This window comes from Chroicocephalus ridibundus, chromosome 4, assembly GCF_963924245.1.
Source record: "Chroicocephalus ridibundus chromosome 4, bChrRid1.1, whole genome shotgun sequence".
Taxonomy (NCBI): Eukaryota; Metazoa; Chordata; class Aves; order Charadriiformes; family Laridae; genus Chroicocephalus; species Chroicocephalus ridibundus.
Genome location: NC_086287.1, coordinates 85,482,795 through 85,508,615, shown reverse-complemented (window position 1 = coordinate 85,508,615; position 25,821 = coordinate 85,482,795). Strand labels below are relative to the sequence as shown.

At 40.6% G+C, this 25,821-nt stretch overlaps 1 protein-coding gene across 2 annotated transcripts in view; it reads left to right on the top strand.

The window, feature by feature from the left end:
• Positions 1-25,359, top strand: part of CDH5 (cadherin 5) — a 29,988-nt gene extending 4,629 nt beyond the window's left edge. Inside the window, exons 1-12 of one of the 2 annotated variants that reach the window (XM_063334640.1) lie at positions 7,032-7,137; positions 12,301-12,503; positions 14,803-15,091; positions 15,181-15,297; positions 16,049-16,213; positions 16,631-16,818; positions 18,587-18,840; positions 19,420-19,562; positions 20,057-20,181; positions 21,263-21,371; positions 21,648-21,893; positions 22,713-25,359. In XM_063334640.1, coding sequence (XP_063190710.1) covers positions 12,315-12,503; positions 14,803-15,091; positions 15,181-15,297; positions 16,049-16,213; positions 16,631-16,818; positions 18,587-18,840; positions 19,420-19,562; positions 20,057-20,181; positions 21,263-21,371; positions 21,648-21,893; positions 22,713-23,206 — 2,319 coding nt within the window. In that variant the 5' untranslated portion in view covers positions 7,032-7,137; positions 12,301-12,314 and the 3' untranslated portion in view covers positions 23,207-25,359. Of the gene's footprint in view, positions 1-7,031; positions 7,138-12,300; positions 12,504-14,802; positions 15,092-15,180; positions 15,298-16,048; positions 16,214-16,630; positions 16,819-18,586; positions 18,841-19,419; positions 19,563-20,056; positions 20,182-21,262; positions 21,372-21,647; positions 21,894-22,712 lie in introns of those variants that run through there. The other variant, XM_063334639.1, reaches the window with a different exon arrangement.
• Positions 25,360-25,821: the final 462 nt, after the last annotated feature.

Below are 25,821 nucleotides of genomic sequence, written 5' to 3'. Positions count from 1 at the left end.
CTCCCTCCCTCTGCCTCCAGTCCTAGACCTGAATTTCAGAGGAGATTTGCATTATCTTACTGGCTTTTATTGTCATTATCTTTCAGATATATATGGTCTGCCTACAAGAGAACCAGTTTACTCATGCTAGGGTTAGGCCAACCAATCAATACTACTAATAAGGTATCAGGCTTTTCACCACCTAATCTATGAACCCAAACATACAATGAAATAGTATTATTGTCTATTTGCTCAGTCCTGTTAATGTTAGGGGGTTTCAGGCTGTCCTTAAAGCATAAACAAATATTGCTACACCACAGACATTTTAGCATCATCCCAATTACCAATGCACTCCACCTCAAACATGTATCCAGCACAGAAATTAAGGAGCGAGGGCAAAAAGCAGACAGCACGAAAAGCAGGAATGTTTTTTGTAATGGGTTCATTTTACAAAGACAATAATGTGAACTTGACAGTGACAAAGCCATTGCAGAGCTCCATCATCTGTAGCACCGTTTAACAAACACATTTCCTTTGTACACTAGATTTGCCAGCAGCAGCCTTGGTAAGAGTTTAGGATTAGAATAGATACTGAATCCTCGAGTAATTGCACTCGGAGATGGCTTAAGTTTCAAACAGGAAGAAAGGGGCACATTTCTCTTTGGAATATATTGCGTCATTTTCCTGCTGTGAAATGGTGAGCTGTATTACCTGCCTTATAAGGATTAATCTTCGGCTTCTTTAAATGAAGAGAAAGGCTTTATTCGCACAAGAAAGGGGGTTTCAGTGGTCATGATTAAAATATGAGCTGTAGGAGAAATAAACGTTCCACTGACACAGCCACTAACTAAGGAGAAAAAAGAATTCCCATCTCAGCTTCAGCAGTATCTCCAGCTGTGTTTCGGATGCAGGCAGCAGCCCCGGGAGCGCAGCACTGCTGTGAATAGGAACTTCCCAACAGTTGGGGTACTTTAAAGCCGTCGGCCCCCGGGGGGACGCAGGCTGTTCCCCACACCGAGCCCCAGCAGGGCACCAGCCTAGATCCTGGCTTGAGAAGACCCATGAGCAGAAATGTCAGCCAGCCAAAAGCCCCCAGCTCTCACTTTTCTCACTTTCACAAAGACTTCTTACCACGTGTAAACAGAAGCCTAGCCTGCCTTGAACCAGGGTGACTCCTGCAGTCACGTCTGGCCCATTGAACCAGCACTTGCCATGGCTGCAACCAGTTTGATGAAGCAAGCTCTCCTTGGGCGCCCCTTCCCTCACTGCCTCCGGACTGGGGCTGTAGAATTCATCAGACTAATGACCTGCTTAAGCCAGCGCATAGATAACGGAGCAAAACACAACACAACACAACGCTGTGTTAAATCACAATCACTTGGAAACAAACCCATGCAGAAAAAAAGTCTAGCTCTATAAAATTTCACCAAACTTACAGCAGCTTTCCTCATCTTTTGAAGCTTCCCTATGTCTGAGGGAATTTTCAAGTCCTCCAGCTTCCCTTTATCAGCACTGTAAGCTGGAAATACGCTTCCTTAGTTTTATTTTGATTTAGAAGATGAGATTTTCCTGACAAGAGCGAAGCTGTAGGTAAAAATACTGAAAGGCTCATTGTAAATTCCTAGGAGCGGTAATAATATCATTTGTATCATCTCACAACACATGGCGATTATAACAATGGAAATGTTCCAGGAAAAGACTGTAACTATAGGGGTGGGCAGAAAAGGTCCTAAAGTTAATTAAGCCTGGTCTGGAAGTCTAGTTGAATAAGGGCAGGAAATAGAGAAGAATGAACTGACATTTGTACTAGACATTTAAAAAAAGGGAGAAAAATACTGAATGCTAATTACCAAACAAAATATATCCAGACACACCCTGTTTTTTTAGCCTCCTGCCCAGCCAGAAAACAAGAGATTTATGTACATGCTTTCTTTATCTGCCACAAAATTAAGTTTCAGAGGAAATACTAATGCATTCAGTTACCCAGAAGAATAACCTGGACAAAGGACACAGAACACACAGCCAGCTAAACATGGTTTCTCTGCTTCAGATTACTGTTAGCGCAATAAATATCAATTACTGTGACCGGTGCCTGATGCTTGTGTTCGAGACAGATACTTTTGCTCTTGAGCTTTTGTTGAAGGAAAATGTCAAAAAAAAAATCTTATCTGCTGTAAACACAGCTACATTGTACTTAAAAAAAAAAAAAATCATATTTATTGCATGCAGTTCCTCAAAGGATAGGGGCTTTTCCTTAATCAAAGCTCCTCAGTCAGAGATCCATGCTAGGAAGCATCTCTGATATTAAGGCTTTATCTGGAAACAAAGAGGAAGTGGCAAAAGCTCTATAATACATTATTCTCATAGCGTACCTTATTTTGTTTCAGCTTGGCCAAACTCTTAAACATTCAGTGACAGCTTCGGCTAATCTCTGTGTACAGCAGAGCTAACCAGGGGGCAGCAGCAAAACAGATCAATTCTGAAATGTGCACACAATTTATTGTAGGAAACAAAGCTTCTGCCTAGAGACATTTAAGAAACCTTTTTAGTGATCGCAAACACCTCCATTACACCCAAACTATTCCACTTCAGCACTGGGATGAGCCAAAGAATTTTTGGAGGATTTCCCTTGTCCTCTTTTCACCCAAATCCCCGCTCCCCAAAAATCAAACACTGAGTGTGGGAGGCGCTGGGTTGAGGGAGATGCCTGCACCTCTGTCTCTCCTGCCGGAGCCACCACAGTTTGAGCCAAGCAAAAGGAAACTGGCTCAAAGCAAGCGAGAAAGGCGCATAAACACACCACTGAGGCTGACAGAGCCTCAATCATTCGTCAGAGTCAGTGAGAGCCTTCCCAGGAACACGTACCCCTGACTGCAACATCATCCCTCAAACTACTTTTCGGATATAAGGCAGAGAAGAAGTTCTTTGCCTGTCTGTAACACTAGCACTTCATCACTATTTTCAGCATCTGCCCTTATCAATAATTAATCTCTATGGGAGATATTTTCTTCTTAGCTTTATATGTTGGACAAAGAATTCATAGGGAAAATCTTTGCGGTTCCAAACTATGCATGCAGGATTTAGCCCACCCGTCTTATTAGCTTGTTTCAGAACAGAAGGGCTGGATATAATGCAAAGTTAACCCCCCAAAACAGCTCAGATTTCAACAGCATTTGGCAACTGTCATCAAAAGACGTGTAGCCAAGAACAAATTTTTTGTCGTTTAATTGTTAGTTTCACTCCTGCAACATCTGCAAAGCAAATAAATCGTATTAGTCATAGGTCCTATGAGCTTACTGATTTTAAAAATTGGAATGCTCTAAATCAACAGAGCACAGAATCCACATGATGAGGTGATAATATTCTGTACCAACACCCAAACTCTGCTTATGGCTTTGAGCATACTCACTAAACACCGGAATATTCCTGCTCCTTAGGAGTCACTCAGCCCTCATCCACGTGCTCCCAAAGCTCCGAAGCTGCAAAGAGCTATAGGAGAGTAGCTTGTGACCTTAAACTCAATGCTGTCCATGCTGGCAGCAACTAAGAGAAAGCCAAAATCTTCTCTTTATGAGAATATATTTATTTGTTATGGAACAGCGTCATAAGTTGGCTTAATAATTTAATCACAAACGAACTTCAAAATAGTTTAGTGGCTAGGTTTACACTGGGCACTGTGCTTACACACATTTTATCCCTTATTATATTTTGTACTAACATATTTATGTGTAAAGTAAAAGGCTTTACTCGTGGAAAGACTGGACAATACCACTTGCTGCTTCTTTAAAGCACTCTAATTCATTTTGGAGTCACTTCAGGGAAGGTTTCTGTAGTAAAGCATTATATGACTACAGTAGCATGGCCAGAGTAAGAACCCTTAAGCAGCACCAGAACAGATACGTTTCAGTGCTTCATGTACTGTATCTCTTCAGTTTCAAATTGGTTACCATCAGCTCTCAAATATCTCTACAGCCCCTGTGATAACAAATAACATTGTCGTGAAAAATGAGTGAAGGCACTGATTCTGCACCTGGCACAACACACAATCTGCATGCTGAGAGCGCGAAATGAGGACGATTCTTAAAGCTCACCTAATGATTCCATGGGGCTCTGAGAGACCCTCATAGCCATTTCTCTCCTGGGCAAGGCAGAAGGCCAGCAGTTTTATGAAGACCAGTGGATTACTTGCTAGACATATCAGGATGCTCAAATGAAAGGAAAACAGTCAGCCATTAAGACACCAATTACACTGCATAATTGATCCAATGAGAAGAAACTGGTCAGTGCTCTCACCGCGCCTTTTAATGATTGCCAAGTATTGTTTCACCTTCATCACATACATCATCCTTGCCACTGCAAACAACCCTCACGTAAACAGCCCACTGTCATTTCAACAGCAGCAGCTGATTCAAGAATTATTAATTTATCTAGTCCAAAAATAATGCTTCCTTAAAGTCCATTAAAAGATCAGCCCAGTAACTAAAACATGTATTTAATTTGCTTCTCAATTACCAGATTTGCAAGTAAGACACTCAGATAAAAACCAGGTTACTACAGATCGATAGAAAAATGATTTAATTAAAGATTAGAAAAGGAATCCTAGCTTGGGCACGTGAAACACAGAAGCAGTCCCTCTTGGTTGGATAATTTAAGTGTGTAAGATTTTTGACGTGACGCATAAAAAAAAACCCTAGCTTCTCTCCAACCATGTGGAAGTTGCATACTTACGTACATACTCTACAGGTACATAGAAATATTTTATTAGATCGTGTATGTGATGCATTTCCACAAACAGAAATGTTTCAGATCCCCAGACGTACTCACACCACCATTATCCACAAAAGGCTACCAGTCCCTAAAGAACACAGAACAACTAGGCACAATCTACCAGCCCTTCTCTTCCAAGTTTTCCCAGAAAAGGATATGGTTTGAGGTTTTCTTGAATTCTAACAGAAGCCAAATCCAGAGCTGATTCCAAGCTGTATGGGTGTTACATACAAGTAAATCAAGATCTAAGTCCAAACAAACAACAACAAAATCAGCTCTCTCAACAAAATCAGCACCGACCTGCGACAGTTTTTTGTGAGCCCAAGTGCGATCATGACTACGTCTTGCACACCCAGCTGAGGGACAGAGAACGTTCTGTGCTGATACATGTATGGGGGTGCCTCTGTGCTGGTACAGACATGGGGGTACCTCTGAAGGTCAGCGCTGGAAGAACCGGTGTTAGAGCTGAAGTAGCATCACCATCAAAACCATTCCCCTGTTTGTCCTGGAGGTCATGCCTGTATGTAAGTGGTCAGGTTCATATCAATTCAGAGCCAAGATGGAGAAAAGCATGAGGCACAGTGTTTCTGGCCCCTACGACGGCTGACTGCATGTGTAGCACTGCACTGCCCATAGACTAAAGTTAGCAAAGCCCGCTGTGGGCTTGTCTTTCTCAACTCGTGCCTACATTTTTATTTTTGTTAGTCTACCCAGATAAATTATTATCAGGCACATCGCTGATATACAACAAATTCCAGTAAAGCCAGGAGAATGTACTGCTGCGAGATCTGACTCATCCTGCTTCTCTTTCAGACCTGGGATGAGGTGACTTCTAGCAAACAAACTGCAAATCTGTACAGCCCTTTTCCATAAAAGCCTCTTGGCCAGGAAGAAAGGAGACCTTTGTGACCCCTTACAGCTTTCTTCCTCACTCATTTCTCTAAAATCATTCTGTTTACAGTAAACGCCTTCTTACACCATACATATTTTTGGTTCACACAGCCTTTTCATATGCCCTTCTCTGGGTATTTACTGCCAGCTCCGTGATCCCGGAGCCAGCACGTCCCTTGGTGGAATGCAAGCTCGGGGAGGACATTCATCTAGATTTCATTATTGCTGCTCACCCACCTTCAGTGCACGGGCTCTCACTCACTTCCTTGGAGGGAGGCTTTGTTTCTTTAAAAAGAAACAAGAAAAAAAGCCAAACCAATGCTTGCCTCCCCCATTTTTAGCCAGTTCTGTATCTGAGATAACAGAAAGAGTGGGAGACCAATTTGGCTGCCTGCTTTCCACCAGGAGATGAATCTTTAATGTATACATAGTAAGTATTCATAGGTCTTTTATAACCAAATTTCTTCATTTCTGAAAGAGGACTCCATCCATCCATGAGATGAAGTTGTATTTCATATCACCCAGGAGAGAATTTTCTGGTGAGCTGAACAGACAGGGGAAAAAAAATCATCAATACATTTTTCTCCTCAGACTCACCAGAAACTTGGAGCTGAAATCACAAAGAACTTTCAGGTTAGAATTATTCTTTTTTTCCCTGGAAGAAAATATGAGGAGCCAAAACTAGAAGTGTGGAATTACCTCCTCAGCAATACTGACAGAGGGTGCTGCAGCGTCAACAGCAAGAACCGAGCAGCCTCGAACACCCGCAGGAGAGCTCTCACAATGCTGAGGGACGCGCCGGGTTTTTTTAAAGTAGTAAGTTTAGTTAAGATATTGCTGAAGTGGCTATTCATTCAAAGGTTCCATCACAAGTATAAAATGTCATTTTATAATCAGTTTTCAGGCAGGCACTTGCACTCCAGGTTGTTTAGTCATCAAAGTGGCTATTTACTCAAAGGTACTATCATGCATATAAAAAGTCATTTTATAATCAGTTTTCAGGTGGGCATTTGCACTCCAGATTGTTTAGTCATCAGCGAAAACCACTTCTCAGATTCATAAAATCGACATAAGGACAATCAAAAATATAATACCAGGTAGTCAGGCACTAGGCCCATTTAAATCAGCTCAATAATCTGGAAACAAAAAAGCAGCACAGTGTCCTTAGGAAAAGCCTATTTTTAAATGAATCATTGTACACTGTCAAGGACATGTGACAAGACAGCTTTAGTAAGAAATAAAAGAAACACCGAGTAACCACCCGAAACAAATTATATCTGAAGATGCAAGAAAAAAAAAAAGGATTGCTCCAAGTCCAGTGTTGCACAATTCACTTAAGCAGTTTTTCTGAGTGACGTTACTAAAGTTTGTGGCCCTACCCTAGTTCCCCTTCCCGCTGTACTCACTAGGTGCCCTGAGCCCTTCTCGCGCTGGGGCTCACGGCCGCGACGGAGCATCACGTTCTCACCACTTGGATGCCAAGCAGAAGCTGGAGCGCAGGTAACAACGACAGCGATGTGCTTGCTCTGCTACCGCGTTTCTCGGGGTTCGTTAGAAGCTGGTTGGAGCAATGTTGTTTAATTATGAGATGAAGAAACCGAGAGAACAACATCTAAGACTGTTTTGCTCCTGACCCGGGTCCACCATCAGGAGATGGCAAACACATCCAGTCCTCTGTGCTTCAAGTGCACCCTTTGAAAGGGATGTTGCTTTTTATCCAGCTGCAGTACTTTTCACAGAGAAATGAGGAGGCTTTATCAACTTATGCTTGCACAGCCGCTGAAGGTGCCTGAAAGGCAGCGTTAAGTATTGCTAGGACTATTTTGTTTTAATATTGTTTTGCCTGCATACAAACATGCTCCCTCTGCAAAGCAAGCGAAGCACATTTTAAACTGCAGGTGTCACCGAGAAAAAGAGAATGCGTTCCCCTCCTGTGTTTGGTATGGTACCTTGCCGTTTCGTACTGCTCACTGCATTCACACGTTTACCTTTGGTCTTAAACATCATCTAAATGAGAAATTAATGTTAAAAATGGATTCTGGGTTGTTCAGGGTCGGTTTGTTACTTGTCACTGGGTCAGATTCTGCTGTCGTTGTATCTACCATGGCTTCATGGAGCATAGTAATTTCAGAGGCGTTTAGATCATGTATCAAATTTTTTGCATCTGAAAAAACCACCAATTTTGAAGTGTTGTCTACTCTGTATTGTTAGGTTTAATCCACAGCAATTTCAACAGAATTTTTTGCAGAGAGCTACTGGGGAGGGCACAGCAGATAAGAGCAGGAGAAAGAGTCAGAAAATAAATACTTATTAAACTAAAGCTATCCAAAGTCAATTTTTCTGACAAAACTCTGGTCAAGAAAGTTCCTGAAAGTTTTTCTTGGTTTTTTTTAATCTTTTACGCAGCCAGCCCACCTCCGTGGGCAGGCACCATCCCAGGCTACCACAGGGCCAGTCCTGCACCCGCAGCAAGGGCAGGTCGGGCTGCACACCCCTCGCCTTCGCCCGACGGACTGAATATAGTGTTTGGGGTATTTAGTATTCCCTACATTTACATGGCTGCAGGCGGGACAGCTGAGGTTTGATTAACAACCAGAAACAGCAACATCTCCAGTCCTGTGGAATGGAATAGATTATGTCCTATAGTATTGATTTATGAGTCATTTTGTTAATATTTTCTGCTTTGATGAAACTCATTTTTGCATGGGATTTTTCATTTTCATTTACATGGTTCAGATTCCAACCAAGATACTGTAAGCAAAAAAAATCATACTGTTTCCAGCTCAATCATCAATAATAATTTAATTTCCAGCTTTTCTGACAATCAGGTATGCAAATTATTTGAACAACACTGCCACAAACCTTTTAAAATTTATTTCTTTTTTGGTGTACGATAGCCACTTTAAGCAAATTCCTCTCTTAGGATGTTCTTCATCACTATTTCTAGGAATATTTCTGTTTTTCAGAATGGTTTTCAAAAACAAAAATCCTCTAAGATTAACATAAGATTCTAGTCCAATCAACCAGAAAAATACATCATTTCAGCTACAACTGTTTGCTCATTAACCAAAGTCTCCTTACAGAAACCTGGTTTAACTTTCTTTAAATTTCTTTGCTAACTAAACTAACCTCACATACGCATTAATAAACATTTTTAGAGCAACGAGTAAACCAGATAGGAAGCAAATACCACAAAAAAAAAACCCAACACAAATGTTCATAAGAATATTTCATCAAATGTTTTTTTATAACACAGACACCTTCTTTATATTAGCTGATCATCAACTTTACAGTTGATTACTTACCAAAACAACTTGTAAAATGCAAACTTTTAATTAGTGCAGTATTGTCAGCATCTCCACCTGACATTTCTTTAATAATGACTCCCAGTCTGGGAAAAGAAACTACACCATATGAGTCATGTGTTCCATAAATCAGTTTGAATACCAGAATTTCTCAGTTAACTGTCTATAGTACCCTGCAGACCAAGAGTTATTCGCTAAAATAATTCAACACATAAAATGAGTAATGTTGGTGAAAAAAAACATCATTTGCTGAAAGGAAATTTAAGAGCAAAGCAAGAAACTTCACTATTTGAATAAACCATTCCCTTGCTAACTTTAAGGAACATTTATGGTCCCTGCTTAAATTGAAAAAAGTTTGAATTATTGGTCTAATCAGTCAGAGACAGAGGGGTAACGGGTGACTGCACACTAAGGTAGCCCAGCGATGGGACCTTGTGGCAGCATGGGAGAGGCCGGTCCCAGCACGTCCTGTGCTGTCCCCTTCTCCGGAAGTGTGTGGAGGGGGGACATTACGTGAAAGGGTGCGTCTTACATCCTTATCTCAGTCCTAGCTGCCACAGCGGACATGAGAAGAAAGCAAAAGCCAATCCCTACATGTCATCTGCCTGTCACCCCTCAGAAGTTTTCTTGCTCCTGCCTCCATGGGAATGCTCTCCCCTGCTCGGGCACGGGAACATCTCTCTCCTGCTACTACCTCTGGCATTTCAAAGGAGATCTGCTGGAAAGGAAAACTATCATGGCCAGAAAAAGAGAAAGCATTTAGTACAGTTTGTCAAGAGCTAACATCCATGGAACGTGGCCTTCACACCAGGACAGTGCCCTTATCCAGTCACTGCTCAGCAGGGGCCTGCTCCTGAAGGGTTTGTATGCGCTGCCGAAGAAGGGTATTCTTAAATATTGTGATGAATTCCGCTACGGATTCAACAGCAACAGACTTCCACCTGCCAAATGGAAAACTTGCTCGGTATCATAGAGGAAGTCTTCTGGGAGTGAGCCTGTCCTACAGAGCCACGGAGATCAAACGCCCCTAAAACAGAGAGCACGCCGAGCGCTCGAGCGGGCAGTGTCACTTCCACCAAAATGAGACGTTTTGAAAGATGCCAAGCACAAAGCAGAAGCCATTTTTTGCAAAAGGCTCTTCTATATCCCAGCCTGTGTTCAACCTACAGGGCATCCCAGAGGGCAGACCAAATGCCACCAAACTGCTCACAAAGGAACCGTTAATTTACCAAGGAGGCTGGACAATGACTAACAGGGAATCCATTAATGGGGAGTTAAAGTCAGTGAAGCCCCCTCAAAAATCTAAGAACACAAAGATGGATTTGCTGAGTGGAAGGGGTAGCTTGGGTTTCAGCTGAAATGTGCATATATTTAAAAAGATTCAGTCTAGCGCTTTCAGTATTAATGGCCAAGCTTTCAAACGAGGCCTGAACTGTGAAACACGTACAGGGCACCTACTTCAAAGGAGAGTTTGCATTTGCTGCATGGATATTCGGCAATAATCAGGATATTACTGCAGTCCCGGGGCTCCTGTGCAGATAACAGTCCACTCCTACTGAATTCCAGCCTTCAGTGTCCAATAAGCAGTGTCCCTGGGTGAGGACGCCAAAGGTCCCGGAGCAGCTGGTATCGGTAATCGCCCTCACGACAGCGAGAGAGGTACCGCGAGGAGGGCGACAGGGCACGGCAGGCTCCAAACGCAGCGCTAAGAGAGGAAGAGACTGGGAAAATACTACTGAGCAGTATTGTCCCCAGTTTTCCCAGCTCATCTCTGCACTACAGCAGTGCCAGAGATCTCCGCTGTACCACAGCAACAACAGAAGTTGGTTTCCTTTGGTTATCATGTTTTGTAATTTTATGAATAAAAGACTATGCGATCACAACAGAACCATTACCAATGCCTTCCAGTTTCCAGTTGTAAAATGTCCGTGTACACAAATAAAACAAAGCAAAGCAACTAAATCTCACTCATTTTCCTAAAAGTATTAGGAGCCAAAGTAAGCGCAGAGAATACAAAAATCTAGCTAAGTCAAAATGTTTTACATGAATCCAGAAAACTGTATAAAATGCAGCTTAGCTATTATAGAGCAACTTCAAAGCCACCTTATTTGCTCACTTCCTACACACTCACAGAGGAGGAGCGTTCCTCAGCTTGTGTACAACAATCTAGGAGAGAGAAAAGTACAGGAAAGCAAATTTTCATGGTAAATAAGGTCTTTTTACTGCCAACAATGCTGCACCACGGGATAACACTGATTGCCTAGTTACCAAAGAGTAATTCTGGAAACGTTTCAGCACCTTCCCGCCAAAAATATTAATTTAATCTCGCATCAAGCAACCTGTGTGATGGCAACTTCTCTATCACAATTAATGGTTTTATTTTTGATGTGCATGCTGACAGCTCCTAAAAGCTAATGGAAAGTCATTTATGTGTAATTTAAAGTCTGATTATTTGAGCATTAAAGTTCCCTGACAGTCCTTTATATTGGGAAGGGGAAATTTACTAAGGAAAGGAATCAGCTTGGCTACATTAAAATAACTTCTCAATCTGAGTGTCAGGCCTACGGTTTGCTTATATTAACATATGACAAAAAAATACAGTTTCACCTGAGCATAATTGCCCAAATTATGTTTCACAAATTATGTATCCCCTCTTCTCAGGTTTTACCATGTTTTAGATGGCAAAACCTGAGAATAGGGATAAATGAACTTATGTGTCTTCAAATGTTTCAAAAGACAAGGAATTGAATTGATCAGCAAGGTAATTTGCTATATTGTACTTGGAATTGATTGAAAATTTCACATGAATCATTTTTTTCATCAAAAAAACAGATTTCATTCTAAATCAATATTTTCCATTTGAAGATACTGACTTGGGCATATTTTGTGTCAGGCCAAACCCAAACATTGCATTTGGGTTTGTCAAGCTGGAACACTTCCTTTCAAGTTGAGATAAACTTTGATCTGGCTCAGCCTTTGCTTCCCATGACCGCTGTCCCCTCCAGCTCCGCTCTGCAACGGGCAACCTTCCCTGCGGAATCTTCCCTGCAGGTTAACTCTGGTAGCTCCAGTGGATGCTGGATTTTATGCTAGTTTTCAAATCTTGCACATTTTTTTATTTCATTGAAATAGTTTTGTTGCTTTTTACAGTTGTCGTATCATCTAGTTAAAACTGTTTCACAGACGGAAGAAGCCTGATATTTCAAATTTTGATTCTACAGCAGATGAAAAGAAACACAGAAAGTAATCAAACTTTCCTATAGAAGGAAAATCCATTTGCGCTTCTATGTGTGCTCTCTCTGATTAATCTGATTCTGTTGTTATTTATAAAGTTTTCATATTTTATATTACTTTCTAGGCTCCTGAAAGAAGATGAACCACCTTATTCTACTTTTCTCATTGTTCTTGGCTCCAGCATTTGCTGACAAAGAAAGTCAGAAAACAAACCAAAACTTTTCTTCAAACAGCGCCAGTCATAAACGACTGAAGAGAGACTGGATATGGAACCAAATGCATATCAAAGAAGAGATTGATACCCCATTACCGCACCACGTTGGCAAGGTAAATAGTAGTCTGATAGCAATGAATAATTACAAATGCAGACAGCAAATGAGCATCTTGAAAAGTATTACCTGTTTGCAGCCTAGGCAGAATAGCAGAGGGAAAAAAGGAAAAAAAAATGGGACTTAATACCAACACACTAACATGTTAAAACCTTAAGAATGTGGACACGGAGTAAATCAAGAATAATGTCAAAGGGATTCTAATTCTTTTGAAGAATAGAAATAAATTTTAGAGAATGGCAAGTATGGAGCATCCACAGTGAGGAAACAATTGCATTGCACGCGGGTGCACAGTCAGGAAGGAAGTCTGGCGGCTGATGGATGTCGATATTTTTCTGGCAGCTCAAGATTCTTTCAAAAACCTAGGAGATCAGCTAATAAAAACATATGCATCAAAAACCATACAGTTTACATCTCTCAACGTGGATACAAAAGTGCTATGTTTAGGAATACTGTTACACAATCAAAAAATTTGTTTCACAAAGTGAAAGAAAATAATTTTTAAAAATAATAACGAGCATTGACCTGCCTGCAAACCCATTTTCTTCAGGGCAGCACTCATAAAGTCCTATGATTAACTGCATATCACCCCAACAAAGTTCTTCCAATCTCATCTTTCAAATTGAACTACTTTGACACTTTTCAGATAAATGCAGCTGTACGTTTTCCTCCCATGTACAACAATCAGCATCCGTCAGGGCTGTCTGGGCAAAGTGAAACGGACCTTTCCGGATCAGCGCTGTTCCCGGCAGAAAGCGTGAGGGAGAAGGGGCCACAGGGTGCTCTCAGCTGACACGGGGCATCTCTCTTTCATTTCAGACCAATTCAGTAGCAGATTGAGGAGAACACTTCTATTCCTGGAGCTGTCCTAAATAAGAGTAATTCACTTTGTACCCTGCGCTGCGGTCTTTCAGCGGGGAATGCTGCTGATTGCTTTTGCAATGGCTGTGTTCAGCACATCGCCTTTGCGGGATTGAACACTCGATAAACCCTTTCAAAAAGGCCACGGCGGCGGCATGGCAGGACTGAGTGACAGCTGGGGGAATATGCTGATACATTTTGATTTTATCGTTCATGACCTTGGCTACTTCCCTTTGTCTGTTCACCCTCAGTTTTAGAAAAGGCAATCTTGGAACTCTATACCCTTTACACTGAATAAGTAAATGAAAATGGAGAAAGAAGGCAGAGACTATACTATCTTTGAGAGAAGGGTGAGGTTATTTCTCGTGTTACATATACAGAGTTGTAAACTCTTCTTCAGCAGCCCCAGCAGCCAGAAGCATGATTCAGTATGTGGAATAAGGGAAGAAAATTTTAGCGACACATTTCAAAAAAGCAAACAGAAATGAAAGAATGTTCAACAGTAAATGACAACTATGGGATAAATCAAATCCCAACTACCAAACAGCTGCAATTTATGATAACATCAGTAACAAAAGACTAGAAATTCTTGGTCCAACCCAGCAACTATCGATAAATAGCTTGCTGAAATAAGAATGCTGATACAGTGCACAGAAAATTATGGTTTAAACCTGCTATCAGTGTCCTTAGATGAGTGAAGGTATAGAAAGGGAAGAATCATCAGATTATCTGCAGATTAAATAATGTGCCAAACCATTTGGGATTGGATTAAATTACATTTTAAAACTGATTAATGTTCATTCCTTTTATCCATCCCTATTTCATTGTGTATAATCCTAAATTTTAAGATCCATGGGGTGGAAATTTACTGCCATAGCATGAGCCTGAAGACTGACTATGACAAAAACTGCATGTGACTAAACACAAGAAATCTGTCAGCTATGGCAGGAATCCTGCTAAATGCTACGTAATAGAGACTAATGCGGAATAATAGCTGTGAATATAGATTTGATTCTGTAATTCTGTGAAATCTAAGCAAAATCAGAAGGTTACTTGCAAACAAGAGCAGCTCAAACTGAACGTGGTGGCAGGTCCTATTTCAGACATAATGAGGTTAATGATTTCTATGTGTTAACTGCATGAGCAATTTATATCTTTAGGAAATATGAGATACGATCTGAAAAAAAAAATGCTACTCGATATAAAAGCAAGCAATTTTCAGTGTGGATGCAAGTCCCACTCTATAACCCTGCATGGCTGTAGCTGCTGTGGTGCTGTTTGTTTAGTGATTCTCCAGATGACATCTGAAGTCTTGATTGCTATTCTGGTTTCAAACTCCGTCTGAAGAAGTCATGACTGTGTATCTCCTGGTAGAAATTGTGCTGCATCTGTGCCAGAGCTCACTTTTATCTCTTTGAATTACACTTTCCTCCTAGATCACATCAAGCGTAAGGAACAACAACGCTAAGTACATTATTGAAGGTGAATATGCCAACACCATTTTTAAAGTCGAAGAAACCAGTGGTGATGTATATGCATTTGAGAGGCTTGACAGAGAAAAGAAAGCAGAGTATGAGCTGACAGCCCTCATTATTGACAGAAGAAACAACCAGTCACTGGAACCCCCATCTAAATTCATTATCAAGGTTTATGATATTAATGATAATGTCCCTGTGTTTGTACAAAAGGTATTCAATGGATCTGTCCCAGAAATGTCACCAGTAGGTACGTTCTTCCATCACTCATTTCCCTTCATGTCTCTGGTTAAAAAGCAGAATTTATACTAAATATGCTGTTTGAAAATCCTTTTCTAGGAACCTCAGTCACCAAAGTGACAGCTGTAGATGCTGATGACCCAACAGTTACAGGTCATGCCACGGTTACGTACCAAGTCATTAAAGGAGACGAATACTTCACAGTTGATGACTCTGGTAGGTCAGATACACAAATGTCCTTACCTTACACTTTGAAGAAAACACAGTTTTAAGCCTTTTTCATTCTGGACAAGCGGGATAATAATTCAAAAATATAATTTTAACCATAATTTAGAGAGATTTTTCATTCACCCACACAATACCAGTGTCTGCATCTGCAAATGGACTAATAAAGTCAGGATATCAGGTGCTATGAACTAAATGAGAAGATAAAAGGTCATTTTTTCCCACTGATGAAGAGACTCACTAGGAGCTAACGTCAGTTCATGTTTTCAGTTTAGCAGAGATACCGTTTCCTTTGACCATACAGCAGAAGGGAATACATAAATTCCAAAGCAGCACTCAATAATCAGTAAACTCAACCCTTTGCTTTCCTAAACTTTCTTGCTTAAATTTTGCCCAGTTTTAAAAATAATGTCAGTATCTTTTGTAGCCGTACTAGTTCTCTGGAGCAAACAACTCGGATGAAGAGGTGCTCAAACTCTCTAGATGCTGTAGTGACCAAGTTTAGACATCATTAAATTGTTTCCAAGTAGCAAAGATCAGTTTAAAGGAAGGTATTGTACAGAATCTCCTAAATATTCTGTCATGTAGAAAGACTTTTAACATTTCTAACCATAGAAAAATACCACTGTAGAAATGCTACTTAAAGCTGAATGTGTGGCATAAGGCAAAAATTTGCTGTCAAAATTAAGAGATGTTGGACATGTTGCAACATCTAATCATATTCAATGTTAATTTTTCAAAGGTGTGATTTCTACAACAAGGGCTGATCTAGACAGAGAGAATCAATCAACATATGAAATCATTGTTAAAGCAAAAGATGCTCCAGGGTCTTCTGGGGATTCAAGCACAGCTACAGTCATTATCACTTTAACCGACATCAACGACAACTTCCCAGTATTCAAACACCGTAAGTATAATGCAAGCGCGGTATTATTTGGAAACGAAGGGCTGACACGATTATAACCAATTTATGTCAGAGTTCAGCACAATTCAACTTTTCTTAAAAGTAGACAAAAGAATCTTACATATTCAGAAGGTCTTCCGCATTCCAGCCCTAGCTCCATTTCCTGGGTGACACACACCTAGAGGAGAAAATAAAAATCACTATTAATTTCATCACTTTGTACAAGATCTTGACAATTTTGAGAATTAATTATACTTTTATGAAAAATACATCAGAAGTGCTGTCTGTAGAGATACATAATGCTGAATCCTCAATGAAATATTTTTCTTGTATGTCTATAAACTAAGAGCAATTTTTAACTAAGTCCTAACTTCCACGTGCACAGTCTTTATGTCTTTTTTGTTGCTTTGTTTTTAACAGCATCATTTCACTTTAGAGTTCCTGAAAACATTTCAGTAGGAGGAGAAGTTGGCAGAGTCAAAGTAGAAGATATTGATGAACCACAACACCGAAATACAACATACAGTTTTGTCAGAGGAGATTACAGGGATACCTTTGAAATTGTAGCAAATCCATTCACAAATGAAGGAATCATTAGGCCAAAGAAGGTACTTTTCCCAGTAACAAAAAGAGGATTATTTTGTTTTTCCATGGGTAACAAGAGTGTTTGGGACTAGCGACAGGAAAAAAAAGAATATGCGTGGAAGTTAGCAGGAAATATGTTCATCCTGAAGCCCCTGCTGTGTGAGAAGGAGAGCTGGGGATTTACTAGCTCAATTTAACTGCCAGGCCTGGGAAAATCTAGAGTTACTGTGGGGACTATGTCAGATACTCCGGTTATGCCCTTTGGGCTCCTCTCAAACTTCAGATATTCAGATGCTTCAAAGAGTCTGTGAATTTAAGAGTTGAACCAACTGACCAAGTCAAAAAATCTTTCCCTTCTGCAGCCCAAGTGAAACCAAAACAGAAAATGTGAGCAAGTCCACCTGACGCTCTTCTAAAAGTGCTCTTTATACTCTGGCACTTGCTCCAGTCTGAGCCACAGCTCCCTTACTCGCCTCAGGGTATTTTCAGAGCTTTCCCACTAATTCCTTACAACTCTTTAAAAGGGTCTGGACTCTCCAAAGCCTATATTATGGTTTGCTCTTTGTTTTTTAATTCTCAAACCTGCTTGATTTGTACCAAGGAACATTCCTCCGTTGTGCAGAGCACTGCCAAGCCAAGAGTTCATTGATTTCATTGACTTACAGTTAAAAAAAAGAGGAGGGAGCACTATAAATCACCTCCTGTAATCCTCAAATTGACAGGAACATGTTTTTAACTTCCAAATGTCTCTCTGTAACTCTTAAAACTAGAAATGCCATTAAGAAGAGAAGAAAACTTTAAGGGAAAAAAGTACCAAGTATTCCAAGACGGGCAGAAAGGTCTTCAGCTGTGGTGACACTAGGTGTGAGCAGCTTTCCTTCTCCAAATGCAGCCCTTCCCCTGGTCTTCCCAGGACCTGAGGAACACACTGCTTCCAACTTCTGCCCAGAGGAGGAGCAATAAGAGTCCCCACGCGTACACACACTGGGTGATTTGGAATCAGCTCATCTTTTAACACACAGCGGGCCGAGTTCACCCCACTGCTTTGTAACACACTTTTGGCCATGCACATGTCATAATTTTAAATATACAGCCATGTGAGATAAAATTCCAACTGCCAAGAGAAGGACTGTCACTGCCACTTGCAATGTCTGCTCAAAGGGAAAAACACGAGTCCCCACAATTAACCACTGCGTAGTTCAGGGTGCTTTTGTAATCTCAGGCAATAGCGCAGAGGGGCCCGAACTTTGAAATGAGAGATAGCTCGGGCATTTCTTACTGCCCTACCTCCTGCCCGTCCTCCATTGTGGGATTCCTTTTGTAATCTCAGGCAATGGGAAAAACATGGAAGCGGATGTCGTTTATCACTAACTGCCCCAGCTATCAGTCAGTGCAGCTACAAAGTCTGCCTCGAATGGCTTCAGAACAGAAAGCCTAGCAAAGAAGAGGAACCTGGCCCCCAGCCTTTGAGAAAAACAAGTTTTGGTAGCTTGTTTTAGAATTAAAAATTCTAGAATTAAAAAAAAAAAAAAGAAAATTATTTAAACCAAGAAATACTCGCTGAACTCAGAATACCCGATGAACCTGTTCAAAACCAGAGCTGCTCAAGCCACTCTATTTATGAAAGAGAAGTTCAGTTTGGAAATACTCCCCCCCAAGAGGCTAGCTGAGATGCAAACTGGAAGTAGTCCCAAACATGAATTAGCACACAGATCTTACATTTGCATAGATTATGCAAAGTTTACTTAGACATCTCCAAAGGAAGAATATCTGTCTTTGTCTTTTCTTTAGCCCCTGGACTTCGAAAAAGTAGCAGAATACAGGTTTAACATTGAAGCGACAGATCCCACAGTTGATCTTCGCTATTTTAAAGTCGGTGGCTCCAGGAGCATTTCAACAGTCACCATTGAAGTCACCGATGTCGATGAGCCTCCAGTCTTCACTAAACTACCATATGAATTTAAAGTGAGGGAAAACGATCCAGAAATAAGAACACTTGGTTCAGTTTGGGCACACGACCCCGACGCAGCTAAACGGAAAATCAGGTAAGGCAACACCAGCTTTAGTAATTCTATTTTGAAGTGGAGAATTTGTTAACAATTCCAAGAATTTCACAAAGAACTGAGACTTTGGCCCTATTTTTCAGAATCTGCATGCCAAAAGAAAAAAAAATAAATCTGATTTGATTTTTCCAGCACCGCAGCCATGGGTATATATTGTAACCAACAAATATGAACATAAATTACATTTACACATGTAATTACCACATAAACTTACTGATAAAGCACTTGCACACTTACAGGAAAATGCATAATCCTGGATATATTTACATGGTTATAATTTATTGTTATTTTTTTTTTATTTTGATAACTCCCTCAAGCTTTTGCTTTGACAAGAAAATAGACTTCTGAAACAGCAAAAGACAATAATCTGAAACTTTTCAAACTGATAGATTTTGCTCTCACAGCTTGCATAATCTTAGGGAAATATTCTGAGACCGCCTGGTCAAGATATTAATGTAATTTGTCACACAAGAACTCTCTGACCTTCCACAATGAAGAGCCGAAGTGAAACACAGTATTATCATCCTTGCCTTGACATATCTCTTTTTAAACAAAAACCAGATTTATTCGACGAAGAGCTAGTCCTAGCGGAGACTATATTAGGGTATCCGATACTGGAATTATTCAACTTCCCAAGCCCCTGGACAGAGAATTCAGTTCCTCATACAACATCACTGTCGCAGCTCAGGAAATCCTTGAAGATGGTAAGCGCTTCCCACTTACCTATTGGAAAGAAATCGGTGTACGACTTTACAGCAGGATTGTAATGTATCAAAAAGGAAATCCACAAGCCGAGAGCCTGTTTCCACTAAACTATGCATGAAAGGGAAGCTTGCAGGGTTTGCACAATAATCTTCCAAATCAAATGAGTACCTACAAGCAGGTCAAATACAGTTTTAAGATTTGGCCCCTAGCTATTATGAAAATGCATTCAGATTGTTACAAGGAATAAAAAGGGCATAAGGAAAGGAAGCAGCTTGGGAAACACAGATAAACCTTCCTCATAGATCCTTGATTTTTTAGCCCAATAGGAAAACATCTGAATCTGTCAAAGGAAAAGTTTAAATGAATGACAGAGCTAGAACCTCTCTGTATGTGTCACGCAGGAGGCGCAGAGGTGGACACAAATAGTAGAAAGAGGGGGGAGAAAGCCCTGGGATTGCAGACATCTGAGAGACCTCTACTGTTGTTGTTTCAGGCCGTCTTTCTGACAGAGAATCACATGCCCAAGTTCACGTAATCGTTACTGATGAAAACGATAATGCTCCAGAGCTTGTCTATCCTGAGGAACCCAGAGTGTGTGAAAACGCTGCACCAGGAAAGGTGAGTCGGGGGAGAGTTCTTCCCCCAAACCTGAATTATCTAGTTGCAAGCTCAGGCGAAATATGTCTTTTTATAAAAGTTATTCTCAGTTTTCATACCCAAGCACCTGATCACTTCACCAATTTCCAAAGCGTCCGTGGTCAGAAACGTCTCCTCAGGACTCTACACCGTTGGAATATTGACTTTTATCCGCTTAAGCACACGGGCTGCGCAGTTCCTCTCCCCCCAGGCTTTTAAGCACATTTGTGCATTAGCAATTGAACCGTGAAGTACAGTCAAGCCTTGCAGAGCAAAAATTAGCAATTCAGTTGTATCACACAAATGTTCGTAGGTGACACTGAGAATGAAACCATTTCAAAATAGTAAGAGAAACATTGCTGCATATAACGTTCTTGTAGTACTTACCAGAGCGCAAGTATCTGCATGCACAAATAGTGTTAGTATTTGTGGCTTTAGATGTTTGGCCTCAGAAGTATTTAGCCCATATGTATAATGTTTGATTAATTAAGAGAATTTGTCACAGACTGGACCGATGGAATCTGTTCGAACACACAATGTATTCTTTCACCTTTCATTTAATTTGTAAAAAACCTTTGAGACACAATCATACACTTTTTTTATATTTTATACATCTATTCTACACCCCCCCCGGTTAAGGTTTTCAAAAACAAGCCTGTCATTCAGGGGTGGCAATCTCAATGACATTCAATGACGGAGAGTCACACTTCTAAGTAAGCCGAACACTTTAAGAGACAGCCATCGTAGCTATTATACAATATTATATTATATAATGAGTCATCTTTCTATGAGCATAAGACTTTTTTTATGCTTTAATTACGCAAGATTTCCTCTTGTATTTCCCACCTGCGAATGAAGGGGCATGACTGCTCTTTTTGAAGAGCTACAAGGAAATTACTTGCCTTGAAAGAACTTGAAGAGGAGCATCACGAGATATCCTTGTCCTGCCCTTTACTGAAGGGTTATAGAGCACACACAGCCCAGCTCTAACTGAAACACCGTCAACTGGTTTATCACCGGGGGCAACATTTACTGACAATTATGACCTCTTCCATCTTTGTAGGTAATCATCAGGATTTCAGCTACTGACAAGGATGAAATATCACCCAGAGGTTTCTTCAAATACTCCCTGGCCACAGAAGACAGCAACTTCTCCTTGGTTGAGAACTACGGTAGTGTACCCCCACAGTGCCTTTTCTCAGCTTGCCCACGTGAGAGACTAGGACACAGGGGAGAAAAGCTGTAGCAATGTCCTGTGACTGCTCTAGCTGAGCCAAGTAACTCTTTATTTTTAAAGGCTTAACCTACTGAAAAAAAAATGTTGTTTGTTGCCACCCAGGTTTCACTGGGTTCCCTAAAGGTTGGGTCTGTCTAAGAGACTGACTGATAATCTATAAGGGAAATCTGGTAGAGATTATCACTTAATTAGATGTTGTTACTTCTTCCAGATAACACAGCTAATATCACTGTCAAATATGGACAGTTTAATCGTGAACTTGCCAAAATCCACTACCTGCCTGTCATCATCTCAGACAACGGTGATCCTGAGCTCAGCAGCACAAATACACTTGTCATCAGTGTCTGCAAGTGCAATGAAAAAGGCAACTTCACTTTTTGTGAGGAAAGAGCTAAACAAGTTGGAGTCAGTATACAAGCACTGGTTGCAATTTTTATCTGTATCTTCACAATCATTAGTAAGTATTTGACTTTTGTAATGTTCTCGGACTTAAAATGTGGGGATCGTTTCATTTTGTTTTGTCTTAACTGAGGTCTACAAAAGCTTTGTGGCTATAATATGGTCACAAAGGCAAAAATACTGTAACTATTTGATTCATCTCACCTGCTCTTTCTATTTGGCCAGTTAGCATAGATGCAGCTACAAAGCTGTTCATTCTGTTGGAAAGGCTGAGTCCCTGGAAAGGTTATTGCACGTGTGCATAACATACTTGATTTACTGTTACTAGGGTCACATGCAGCTATAGAACAGGAAATTTGTGCTAGGGCAGTAACAATAGGATTCCTGTTTCCAAAGGCTGAACTAGTCTGGAAACCCTTTAAACACTACAATGAACACATATACATAAATAAACCTGTAACAAACCAGTACCTCCTCTTTGCTGTATTTGGAATCTATCAGAGAAGGGGCAACATTTTTTCTTGCTTGAGAAGAGGCCTCCTTTGCAATTACCACATCAGTAGCATTTGATACCTGGCCTTAAAAGATTTGCCAGTTCAAGGCAGTAGTTGAATCAATGAACTAGTGACATTGTGCATTTGTACTTGTGATTACAGCTCAAGAGGCAGTTGTACAATTCCTGTACAGCCTGAAACACCCTGAGAACATACAAATCCTACAGTTAAACAGTATTATACACCATTTTTAAAATAAGTATGTGTTAAAAAAAAATCACTCCAGAAAAAGACCACTTCAGACTGTGCTCATATCTTAAATGCAATTTGTTTTACTTCCTTACTTCTCTATTTACACGTGCTCATCTAAGTTTTCTTTGCAGTAATCATATTGCTAATTCTTCTAAGAAAGAGACACAAGAAGGATTTGAGCGGTCTTGGGAGGAATGTGGCAGAGATTCACGAGCAGCTTGTCACTTATGATGAAGAAGGTGGTGGGGAAATGGATACCACCAGCTATGATGTGTCCGTCCTCAACTCTGTCCGCAAGAATGGTATAAAGCCGGAACTGGTGCCCTCTCCGTATGCACAAGTCCAAAAGCCTCCTGGAAATCCAACTTCTGGTGCTGGAGAAATGGAAATGATGATTGAAGTCAAGAAGGATGAAGCCGACAATGACAGGGATTTGCTGCCTTATGACACACTTCACATTTATGGCTACGAAGGTGCCGAGTCCATTGCGGAATCTCTCAGTTCTCTGGGATCGGGCTCCTCAGACTCAGATATTGATTATGACTTTCTAAACGACTGGGGACCCAGGTTTAAAATGTTAGCTGAGCTGTATGGATCAGAACCAAATGAAGATTTTGTGTATTAAGCTCAAATTAGCCATGAATTTTCTCCCTCCCACTAGACATAGACACCAAGAGCCTGTCAATGGCTAAAGAAGGACTCACAGCTCTTCACCCAAGCCATGCTAGGATTTCAAACAGACATGAAAAAACCCGACAGCAGTAGGGTTAAAAAGAAACACACAGACCACATATATTGACTTCCCCCAGCACCGCTATCCTTGCTAACATTCAGTTCTTTCCCCAAAATTGCTGCTTGAGGACCTGCTCGAGTCTTGCAGGACACAACTCCTCTCCCTATCCAGATAGACACTTCTCCTGAAAAGTGGTTTTGTCCCCAGTTTCTCCTTCATTCCTCTCCTCCTGCACTGTTTTCATCAACCTGCATCCAAGGTCACCATCCGCTGGAACAGAGCAGTTCGGTGGCTTTGGGAAGGAATGTTTTGGATAACCTCCTGTATCTTCAGCCGGCTGGTTTGCCTGGCCCTCTCGTAACATCTTTATTGATATTCCAAGCTTATGCTTACCCAGCAGAGGAGAGGAGGAACATATGGTCTATCACTTAATATTAGAAATTATTCCATCACTTTCGAAAAGAGGCATGATTTTTCCTTCTTTCCAATCTATTAATTATTCTAGCTTTACAGTCTTCTACTACATATACGAGTTACTAAAGATAAAATTAGACAGGATTTTTAGATGCACAATCTGGTTTCATCTGTCATTTTTAACAGCCTGATGATGATTTCAGGCACTTTTCTGGCATGCTAGCTAGCAGCAAAATTGGTTTTTCTTTCTGTAAATAGGATCTCGGTGTTACTCAATGGAACATATCCTGCAGGGCAGGAAATGTGGAGATCAGGAGAATGTTAAGACTCCAAATACTGTAAATCTCTCTAGATGGCAACATAGGTCTCTCTAGATTTCTAAAGAGCTTGAATAGGTTTTTTATTCAACACTGTTAAAGCAGTTGTATTATTTCAGGGACAAACAAATGAAGGGCCTCATTACTGTGAAACTGTTTTGATTTTTTTCTAAGCAGGTACTGTAAAACGGGTATTTTCCACCTAGGAAAATATTGTAGGCTTCCAAAGCAGAATGCTACACACCCACGCATTTGTCCGCATAAAAGAACTGCAAATGTAAGTAAGGTTTTGGAGCTGCAACTACTATGTCCCTGGGAAGCGTGTGTTTAGTTTCTTGCCTGATGAAGAGCCACAGAATGAACAGAATGAAACTTCCCATGCAGGAGGTTACCCAGCCAAATACATGTTGTAAAAAGCGGGTCTCTTAGGACGATGGCCTGTCGCTGGCTTCTGGCAATGCAGATCCCCGTTGCCTTCAACAGGAACAGAGCCCGACCACACAGATACTCAATTTTGCAGAATCTGTGCTGGAGCTGTATGTATTAGTTTAGTTGATTTGATTATTTAAATTTGGTAGCTAACCAAATAACACTAAATCTTTTTTTTTCGTAAACCAGTATAGTGGAACCTCGCAAATTTGCTTTTCACTTATTCATGTCATCTCTAATTTACACTCCCTTCCCCCAAAATGCTTTCTTGGCAGGAACTGGCAATTCACTGTAATATGGTCTCACATTTGTCCTCACTACTGTAAAAATTTGTCCAATACATTACTTAGTTGGACACTGATGCCTACTATCATCAATAACACAATCACTCAAATTTTCAAATATGAACTAAAGGAAAACTAAGTAGAATTCTGCCCACCAGTCAAATCAGCTTTGAAGCACATCCTTTACAAAAGAAGTACATTTTGGGATGACAGTCTTGCTTTTATTTTTAATGTGTTCATTCTCTTCTGTTTTGCTTAATCCAGTCAACTGTCTATGCTATTGAGGTTCCACGTGTTAGTATATTATAAAGACTGCTAACTAATAATACTTACAGGTTAAGGTTTTCATCAGTAACTAGGTATTGGCTATCAACAGGTAAAGTTAGTTATGAAATTATTTAGTGCAGTAAGTACTTTGGTAAGCATCATCCAGATAGTATTACCTGTAAACGTTATTTTTAAACCTGTTTTATAAAGCTATTTTAAGGAACGCTGTATCAATTTCCACTGTATAAAGATGTTTGCACTGGATAGTTTCTTTTTATATTGCTGTACTGTTTTTTGGGTTTTTTACTACATAAAAGTGAATCTCAAGTTTGCATGTTCTGTGCATTAATGAGTTTCACACAGAAGACAATACCAGGCTTTATAGCACAGTGAACTCAACCATAAAAACACTGGTATCTGTGCTCTAAGTGAACTCAGAGTAGACACAAATTCACCAAAAGATTTTCTGTAAAAGAAGTTTTCTCCCACTCTTTGCAGAGCTGTCAGTAAAGCTCCTGGGTAAGGAGTGCAGTCTGGTTTCAGCAGCTGGCCAGGCTGAACTCCCTGACTTCGGAGGACTCGTGCCTCCCAGCGCTGCAGGATGCATCCCGGTTCCCAGATGTTTGGTATTTTAGCAGCCAGGCACCAGGGTGATTTTGAACCACCACGTTCACTGAGATCCTACCCTTTTTTTTCCTACTGGAAGAGTATCCCTCTCAAACGGGAAAGGACTCTGCAGAACAGATAGTACTAACCCCTGGGTCAGCACAGACCACCCGCCCACAGGGAAACTACA